This window comes from Quercus suber, unplaced genomic scaffold, assembly GCF_002906115.3.
Source record: "Quercus suber isolate HL8 unplaced genomic scaffold, Cork oak 2.0 scaffold_357, whole genome shotgun sequence".
Taxonomy (NCBI): Eukaryota; Viridiplantae; Streptophyta; class Magnoliopsida; order Fagales; family Fagaceae; genus Quercus; species Quercus suber.
The window spans coordinates 103,797-114,023 of NW_027069809.1; the positions used below are offsets into that span (position 1 = coordinate 103,797).

At 32.1% G+C, this 10,227-nt stretch overlaps 1 protein-coding gene across 3 annotated transcripts; it reads left to right on the forward strand.

Moving 5' to 3' along the window:
* Positions 1-4,621: 4,621 nt before the first annotated feature.
* On the forward strand, positions 4,622-6,916 carry LOC112022360 (protein KTI12 homolog). 3 transcript variants are annotated; one of them, XM_024054936.2, is made up of 2 exons: positions 4,622-4,813; positions 5,791-6,916. In XM_024054936.2, the coding sequence occupies exon 2, from the start codon at positions 5,836-5,838 to the stop codon at positions 6,742-6,744; it is 909 nt and encodes a 302-aa protein (XP_023910704.1). In that variant the 5' UTR covers positions 4,622-4,813; positions 5,791-5,835; the 3' UTR covers positions 6,745-6,916. The 3 variants fall into 3 exon arrangements, with proteins under 3 accessions (XP_023910704.1, XP_023910705.1, XP_065616280.1); XM_024054937.2 differs by having other exon boundaries at positions 5,796-6,916; XM_065760208.1 differs by having other exon boundaries at positions 4,623-4,813; positions 5,871-6,916.
* The last annotated feature ends 3,311 nt before the right edge of the window (positions 6,917-10,227 follow it).

Below are 10,227 nucleotides of genomic sequence, written 5' to 3' on the forward strand. Positions count from 1 at the left end.
ATTATTTATAAGGCTTTTGTTAATGAGTGCAAGTACACATCCGTTAAAGAGGGATTTAATGGGTTCCATTATATTGGGAAAGCAACAATAGCAAATTAAAAAAAAAATAATAATAAAATACTTCTTTAACTAACTAATGTTCAATTGCAACCAAAAAGTTGATAGATTATATATAATTAAAAACTTAACCTTGATTATTATCTTTAGGCACTCATTAACCGGATTCTATTTATAATTTAAGTCTTTTTTTCTCTCTCTTAGCCCAACCCAACTCTTTCTCATTATCTTCAATTTTAATGGGTAAACCCACTAATTACATAGTGATATCCATTATTTTTAATTTTTTTTTATAATCTAAATTAATCTAAACCCTACAACTAAACTCATAGCTGCCTCCACTCTTTCTCACCTTCTCTATTTCTTCCTTTTTTTTTCCTTCATTTTCCTCTTAAAATTTTCTTTTCCTCCAAACACTGCTTAACCTCTCATATTGTACCAACAAGAAACGAGATAAATAGAAGAAAAAATTGCAAATTAACACCAATTCTCTAACATTTTCATTGGTTAGCAACATTTTCAAACTATTTAAGAAACTAACATCTCAAGTCTAAGAAACTCGATTTGCTCTTAGAACTCAAGCCTAAAAGACTCGATTTCCTTCTTCATGATGTAGATGAAGGCAACAACACAAGAGTGAAGAAGAAGGCAACATCACAAGAACATAGTAAATAACAAAGTGAAGAAGAATGAGTGAAGAAAAAGAAAGAAGAAGGATTGGATCGATGTACTTGAGCAAAGTTGATCTTCCTCTCCGCTTTGACCATGCGTTGCTCGATTTCTTTGCATTTGCTTTTTGGATTTCTTTGCCTTTGCTTGCTGGGTTTCTTTGTCTTTGCTTTGGGTTTCTTTGCTCTTCTTTCGTTTTTCTTTGGTTGTTTTGAGAAGAGGAAGAGACTAGAAGATGAGACTTGCGTCCTCTTCTTTTGTGGAACTCAAATCTTTCCATGCAGATTTTTATGGAAATCGAGTCTTTGATACTCGAATTGCTACAGTGAACTCGAGTCTAAGAAGCTCGAGATATTAGTTTTTTACATAGTTTGAAATCGATGCTAACTAACAAAATTCTTTGAAAATGAGTATTATTTTGAAAAAAAAAAATCCAATAAATCGAGCTCCAAGACTCGGCCTTGTAGACATTCTTCTTCTTCTATTTCTCTATGGTTGTTGTGCTATCGTCCAACAAGTCCAACCCAAAAATCCAGCCCATCTTATTCCACCTTGGGGTCGAACCGAAGTGATAAGCCCATCAATAACCGGTTTCGCCCAACCCAATCTAACCTCAATCCAATGCAATATCAAAAATGAATATCATAAAACGTTGTGTTTTGAGGTCTCACTCTCTTTGCCGAGCTAACCCCTTTCTCATTCTTGTCTCAAAGATTAAGGTAACCTTGCAATCTTATAATCTTTGTCGATTAAGGTTTTACTTTTAGCTCAAATCAACCAATCAGATTGTACCAATTTCTAGGATTCTGGAATATTAATGCATACATACATGTCTGTTATAGCACGAAGAATTTCCTGTTTTTTAGATATATATTTTTTCTTGTATTTACAATTCATGTATTATTATTTGATGGTTCTAATAGATAATGGAATTTAGCAAATTTTTACTCAATTTTACTATATGAACTCATATCTAACATTAACACTTTGTATAAACGGTTTGAAAACTGTGTTTTGAGTTTAAAATGTGCATTTGTAAAAGAAGCTACAAGCAGGGGTGGCCCTAGATATTTTGGAGCCTAAGGCGAGAACTAAAAATGTATGTTTATGTGTATGTGTGTTTATGTATGTGTATGTGTATGTTTATGTGTGTATATGTGTATGTTTATGCTTATGTGTATGTGTATGTGCATGTGTGTTTATGTTTATGTTCATTTATGTTTATGTATGTGTGTATGTTTATGTATATGTATGTGTGTGCGTATGTGTATGTGTATGCAAACCGTGGAAATATTTCAATGGACTTCTGTTTTTTCTTTCTCATTGGCAGGGAAAATCTTTTCTTTTGGCCGTTTGTGTTAACAAATGGAAAGAATGGATGATTGTGTGCTTTGGGTTTCAGTTTTTAGAGCGTGGAGTTTTTGATCTCTCGATCTCTCTCTCCTTCTCCGTTCTTTGCCTCTCTATTTCTCTGTCTCTCTATTTCTCTCGATCTCTCTTTCAACTTTTTTTCTCCGTGTAGCAATCTTCTTTTTCTTTGCTTAAGCAGTTAATTTCCTTTTATACCAACAGGACTCCAAACAGTGTTTAAGGCAATGAAAAATTATAATTTATTGCTTTTAAAAAGTATTAGAGTTTTACCAAACAATATAATGTATTGCTTTTTAAAGTGAAATGTGTCTGAATTTTAGATAGGCAGTTATCTTAATTGTCACCACCTCCTTAAGTTTAGGAATCCACTTTCTCTCAACTTCTGCTATTATAGATAATGCAATACGGTAGTGTGACTTGTGAACCTCGAGGGTGGAATGAAAAAGAAATTGAGCTACCCAAATTACACAAATAAATTTTCACTCAAAAGGAGAAGAAGATTAAGAAATAAAATCCAAAGCACTACAATTGAAAGGGGAAAAATGAAAGAAATTAGTTTTACTGGTGGTTTTGCTAGTTGACTAGTGGCAGCAGGCTAGTGAAGGTAGGCCTCTGTTCTTTCTCTTCAAGCGTCACTGGATTTCTTATCGCAGAGGAAAAATAGCATAATAGAAAAAGGGGAAAATTGAAGAGAAGAAACAATATATAAGAAGGCAGATAGAGTGGTTTTGCAAAGCGTGCTTATGTATGTGTATGTGTATGTGTATGTTTATGTGTATGTGTGCTTGGGTATGTGTATGTGTATGTGTAGATCTCTTTGTCTTTTTTAGATTCAGGTGCAATACCTTGATGCAATTGTAATTAATGGCTGAGATTAAAAGTTGAAAAAACAACTTTCAATCTCAACCATTAAATAATATATATTGAAGGAGAGTTAAAAAATTTAAAAAAAAGAGTAAAAAATGTAAAAATACCTACGATAGTGTACCTGATCTCAGTCCGTCTTTCTTCTCTCACCATTTTTCTTTTTTTCTTTTTTACGTGGTGTTTTGTTCTTCTTCCTTTTATTTCTCTTTATACGTCGCCTAGGCTGACAGGAGAGGAGCGAGCGAAAGCCATGTTAAGAAATGAAATCGAAGATTGTGCTATTGAGCCAAAGACTATGAAAATCTCTTCCTCTCAACTCAGATGATCCTCTTAGGTGAAATTGTGGCTCATGAGGCTTCACTAGATTATGGCGTATGATTTTTGGTTATTTATTTATTTGAGATTATGAAACAAATAGTTTTTATATTTTGCTTACCCTTTCTATTTTCTGAAAACACTTTTCTGGGAAATACCATTTTTTTTGCTTTGCTTTCAGTCTATCATTCTTGCTTGTGGTATGTGTTTGATTAATTTGGATCTAAAATTAGTTCAACAAGATGATTCTTCTTCTAAAATATAATAACAAAACCAATATATGTTTTTTTAACGGTGGGTTCACTTTCAGTTTTCATTTTGTGATTTTGGTTGTTTTGTGGGTTTTGTGCTTTGATTTCGGTGGGTGTGATTTGATTTGTGATTTGGTGGGCTTCTGGGTTTTTGTTGCGATTTGATTTTGGCTAGGTTTTGGCTGTGGTGGTGGTCGTGATTTAATTTTGGTTGGGTTTTGGCAGTGGTGTGTGGTTGGAGGTGATGAGCTTGAAAAGCTCCGACCATGGAGGTTTTGAAGGAGAGCTTGGTGGTCAGCCATGGAGCACGGTGTGACGTGGATTGAGGCAAAGAGAGGATGAGCGGGAAACGGGGGTGGCCCTAGACATTTTGGGACCTAAGGCGATAACTAAAAATTGGGCCTTTTTTATACTTATATATTAATTAAATTAATGTTTATTTAATATTTTTATATTATATTTTTCATCATTATTTTCATTTTCTTCTAAATTATTTTGAAGTTCATTATCAAGATTTGTTGTATTGCAAAATTGAACATCATTTTCTTTTAAATTATTTTGGTGAATTTCTTGCTCATTTGTGATATTTTCATCTAACTTTTGTGTTATATTTTGTTTATTACTAATAACAAATTTATCCATTGATCCTTTTTGAGACTCAATTAATTTTTCTTCTTTTTTTCTTTTTTTAAGTTTTTTATATCCAGATGCATATTTTCTAGTAAACATTTTTAATCAAACATTATATTTATAGAGACTAAAATAAAAAAATAACTTTCAAGTGTAGAGCAAATGAGAAATAGAACCTGATTTATATAAAAAGTATTATTATAATTTCACTGAATAATAACAAGTTTTTAACAATCTCAACTTGCATAAATTAAAAAAAAAAATTAAGCACAAACATAACAAAAATTTAAGCACAGCCATAACCCTGACACAAGACTTATTAATAAGACCCACCCACCAAAAAAAAAAAAACTTGAAGGCCCAAACTTAACGCCCAGTCCAGGCAGCCATAATGATAAACAAAGTTACAAAACCAGCCAGGGAGGGCCCAAAATAAACAAAGTTATCTTAAGCTCTTAACAAATAAAATGGAGTGCCCTGTGCCCAAATATCTATAATTTTATACCTGATTCCTGAACCTCAGAACCTGATACGGTGAGGTGAGCAGTTGAGACTTGAGAGAGGCGGAGAGCAGAGAATCAGAGAGAGGCTGAGGCGGTCCAGCTGGAGACTGGAGACTAGAGAGAGGCGGAGAGCAGAGACTAGAGAGAAAGGTAAAATTTTTAGGGTTTTGAGTGGATTTATTTGTTTTGATTTGTGATTGTTTTGTGGTCATTTATGTTAATAGGATGTTACTTCTTATTCGATATATAAACTTATGTTCTATGTATAGTTTCTTTAAAAAAAAAATTGAAATTGAAATGTTTTACACATGAGATGATCGTCTTGAATTTTTGCATGAATGGAGGGGGTATTAGAAGAATATGTAATCCAATGGTAGATAGATTTGTCATATTATGCATCTAATATAAAATTATTGACTAGTGTAACTTTGATAAAAGTATTTCCAGGTTTAATTTGAATTTATCTCATATATTATGTATTGAGTTCTTTTCTCTATGGTGTTTATGTAGTATTTGCACTTAAAATCTTAGGAAATTTTATCCATATTCTTTCAAAATCTCTAATGCTCAGCTTATAAGAGTTGTTATATATATATATATATATATAGCACAGTCAGTGGTGTACTTGCCTCAATAAACACATCCACAGAATGATTTGAAGTTTTCCAATACCACAAGTTAGGATTGCATTGTTAAGATTTCAGGATATTCTTGCACTAGTGTAATATGTTTAAAGAATCTTTAATTGCAGAACTTCCTTTCTACCTCTTGGCCCTGCAAATATGGCTCAACATTATTGGATGTGTTGCTTTCTTTTATTCGATGTCCCAAAGTGAGTGTCCGCTTTCAAAAAATAAAAGCATTTAGACCATTAAAAAAAAAACATTTTTATTTTCATCTTCTCATGTTACCCTTCACTAATTCAAAAAACCAATGAAGACGCACTTTACAAGTTGTGCCACCTTTGGGAATTTTGGTAAACTTGTACATCTTTTCTTCTTCATTTAATGTTGTGCCATTTTAAATTACACACTCAAATTAGGATGAAGCAGATGAAATAGGCATTTTAGAAAACTAATTATAGTTGAGTGATCTTTATTGATGTATGTTCATTGGTTTTTATGTAGTAAAGTATTTTTAGGAGAAGTGTAAACAGCCACTTTTTTTGTCCAATGGCATTGGTGGTAATCTGTGGGCAACCGTGCAGTGGGAAGTCCACAGCTGCCCTCTTCCTAGCTGAAGCTCTCAAAGAGTCAGAATCAAAGCAAACAGTCAGGATCATTGATGAAAGTTCCTTTCATCTTGATCGCAATCAGAGCTATGCCAATATGACTGCAGAGAAGAATTTAAGAGGGGTGCTTAGGTCTGAAGTTGATAGATCAGTGTCAAAAGATAATATAATAATAGTAGATTCTTTGAATAGTATAAAGGGTTACAGGTATGAGTTGTGGTGTTTGGCTCGTGGTGCAGGAATAAGATACTGTGTTCTCTATTGTGATGCGGAAGAAACCCATTGCAGAAAATGGAATGAAGAACGTAGAGAGAAAGGAGAAGCTGCGTATGATGCTGAGATTTTTGAAGATTTGGTAAGAAGGTTTGAGAGACCGGATAGAAGAAATAGATGGGATTCCCCTTTGTTTGAGTTATGGCCACATAAAGATGGAATAGAGAAATCTTCTGCTGCTGTTTTAGATGCTGTTTCATATTTGATAAAGAAGGTGGACTCAAAAACACAGGATGTAAAAATTTTACAGCCAACAATCGCAACACAAAGTGCACGATTTTCAGAGGCAAATTCTCTATATGAATTGGACAGAGCAACACAGGAGGTGACTAATGCTATTGTGGAAGCACAATCCCAGGCACTTGGAGGGCCAATAAATGGGGTGTCTCTTGGCCAGGGATTACCAACTATCAATATCTCAAGATCAGTTGGGCTACCAGAGCTACGTAGGCTGCGACAAACTTTCAAAAAATTGACTGGGCAGACGAGTTTAAGTGGCCCGCCACCACCATCTGATGCAGACAGTGCCAAGAGGATGTTTGTGGACTACCTGAACAGGGAATTAGGAGCTACTTGAAGGAGTATGATGTGGATGATGTTAGAGTAATGTATTATGGAAGATCTCTTTGTACTAAATTGATTTTTGATGTGGACCAGTAAGTTATTTTTGCACTTGCATTCTAGGTAATGTTAGAGTTGGAGTTTTCTACCAACAAATATATATGAAAGGGCTTGCTTTTCATAGGGTTTATGCCATGCCTTTTTTTCTTTGAATTTTATCAAGTTGTTTGTTAATGGGACCATATGCTATCATTTGTACATTATTCCATTAGGATTTTCAGATTGCAGACTAGCCAGTGAAATTTCCTTAGCTGGAAGCTCTTGATCATGTCAACCATATCCTTGCATGCAACCCACAGTCCTTACTAAGGGGGTGTTTACATTTGCTCCCTAGTCGTTTGGTGAATTATTTTCTATTAATGATTCTTGCGTGGGGATCTGTAAATCAGAAAAATGAAAGCTGAAAATCATGATGCCCAATCTAGTTATCAGACTGTTGAACTGAACTGATTGTACCAAACCTCCATTAACTGGCCAAAGATTTGTAACATCAACTTTGTTAGCACATTGAAATGAGAATTATAATCAAGCAATCCTGTTAGCAGAGAGACAATTGGAGATCACAATGAGTTTGGGTTGGTTTCTTGAAGAGTGAGATCTTGAGAGATATGAGACAATTTTTGAGTTGAATTTCTCAAACCCAACTTCACAGGCCTGTTCAGACTTCAGAGGCAATTTAGCCATTTTGAAAAAGTAGTTTGCAATACATTTTTATGTTGGGCGTGGATCCGATAATTTAGTTTATTTATTTATTTATTTTTTGAGTGGTAAACCCAGTAATTTAGTTGTTACAACCAAACCCACCCATCCCCCTTCACACTTTAAATAATAATAATAATAAGAAACTGGAATTTATAAAATAAAAAAAAGATTCTCCATTATTATTACTCTTTAAGTCAAGACACAAACATAAATGAGTTCTTTTTTAGTGTAGGTGAGATTCTTTTTTTTTTTTATACAAGTGTAGGTGAGATTCAATTCTAAGTTTCTTACATGACAATAAAAGACTTTACTAGTTAAGTTGATTAAAATCTAAAAACAAATCCAGCATTTAATACGACGCTAAAAGCCATCATGAGTAACCTAATAAAGTAATTTGATAAGCTTAGATCACAATAAATTTTACAAATTTTCCCACTAATTATTGAGGTAACATGTGGTTGGTGTATAACTAAAGTAATACCAATTATGATTCTATGTGAAATGATGTTATTAATCAAAATATGTCACTCATGAAATGTTGTGAAATATATTGTACATGCATTATTGAAAACTAGCCTCATCACACACGCTTCACGCGTTCGATGAGGTTTTTTTTTTTTTTTTTTTTATTTTTTTTTGGTTAGTGGTCCTATTTTGTAAAAAAAAAAAAAAAAAATCTATACTTTTTTTATGTTTTATATATATAATTTTTATTTTGAAAATCTAATTTATAAGTGAATAAATCAATTTGAAAATTAATAGGAGAGTGGTCCTATTTTTTAGGCAATGTTTTAGTGGGAGTTAGAGTTGCATTTTTACCGGATTGTCCTTTAGTTTTGTTTCTACTTAAACATAAGGATGTAAGGGCATTTTTGAACTAAAAAATGAGGAATCTAAATAGGAGAAGCTCTTTAAATAATAGTATAGATAAATTCATTTGAAAGCCACATTTGCATATATAGTTGTGACAATTTCTGTATGAGGTTACTCATCAACACAGCTCACCTTTTGTTTAAGCCACCCTGGAGTCATCTAGTGGCCATTTGCCAAAAATGATAAAAGTATACCTTAGCTTCCTAAAGAAGCAAGATTTCTATTAGCATATTAGGTACCAACCTGGACCTACCTGATTAAAGTAATTCAGATCTTAATTAAAGAAAAACAACCAAAGTTAAACTCCAGTCTAAGAAATCCCTCCATTAATGGGACTCCTCAGATTTGTCAAATCTAGGTTTGTTTTCGAAAACTAATCTTGACTGTGAGTCTAATATGTTTTTGTTTTTGTTTTTGTTTTTGTTTTTGTTTTTTTGTTTTTTTTTTTTTTTGAGAATCGTCAATAAGTAATAAGAAGTCACAACTCACAAATGATACTCTACTATTATTAATTCTGTTTAAAAAATTCAATAAAAAAGTAATTAAAAATATATTTTTAAGTTTTAAAAAAATCATATATTTAGGTCAAAGCCATAAATAAATTAATTAATTTATGAACAACTTGAGAATAGTTTGTCCATGTTCATTTAATAAAATAAAGGAACTTATTTTAAGCTTAATTATTAAACAAATTGTGCATAAACATCAGAATAAGTTCATGAATAAGTTTATGCGTATGAAGCTTGCTTTATATATATAATCTCAACTATAAATTACTTATATATATAATCTCAACTATATATGGAACAAAATAAATTAGTTAAATAGCTCGTAAAAACTTTTGAATTTTGTTCTTAAAAAAATGAATCAAATTTAAAAATATAATTAGTTTAATAATGAGCTCGGGCTCAGAAAGTCAGAATGCATTCCAAATAAAATAAAATGAACTTAACTTTCAAAACTCAATTTGTTTTAGCTTGTTTACGATCTTGTTTTAAAGATTTTAAAATGAAATGAAGCAATTACTACTTCTTTATTTTATCTGTATTTTTATTTATTTTTTTGGTCAAACAGGGAGCAATAGTGCTATAAACATAATATATTTCAGAATTTTTTTTTTCAGAACTTATTGAGTTGGTCAATTGTGATTAGTACATCAAATTCATATGAGATCACCACTACCATCACAATTTAGAATATTTTAAAATGAAATGAAGCAATTATCACTTCTTTATTTTGTGGGTATTAAAAAAAAAAAAAACAATCCTATACACATAATGAATTTTACAATATTTTTGAACTGATTATAGTAAGAAATTGTGATTAATGTGTTAATTTCACATAAGATCACCATTAATATCATAATTTATTGTACTCCATCTACTTGCCCAATTTTGTAAAAGTGATGCTACAAATATAAGAATTCTCACAATATTTTTCGCAAAGAATAAGTTGACAAGTCTTATTAAGATCATAGTTTCATTTACTAATATAAACATGACACATCGACAATTGTGAAAATTTCATCGTCTCTAGACTTTGATCGTTATTTGTTATTGGACTCGACTTATTTATAGTATATTAAAGCCGACACAATACAAATACGTGTCTAATTTTTGTTATGTAATTGAATTATATCATGATTATGTCGGCTACAATGCAATGGAGCCATCCTTTTCCCTTTCTTGTTTAGATTTTTTGTTAATGAAAAAGGGTAACCCACCAAAAAAGAACAGTGATGTCACATGGTTGAGACAGGAACGAACGGAATAATTGGATGACCGAGTTGTGATAGGTTGACATGAGAATGACAGTAAAACACACGTTTAAGCCTCCATTTGTCACCAATTTTTTTTATTTTTTT

Coding starts and splice junctions, on each gene's coding strand:
- LOC112022360 (XM_024054936.2), top strand. CDS start 5,836: ATGGCATTGGTGGTAATCTGTGGGCAACCGTGCAGTGGGAAGTCCACA.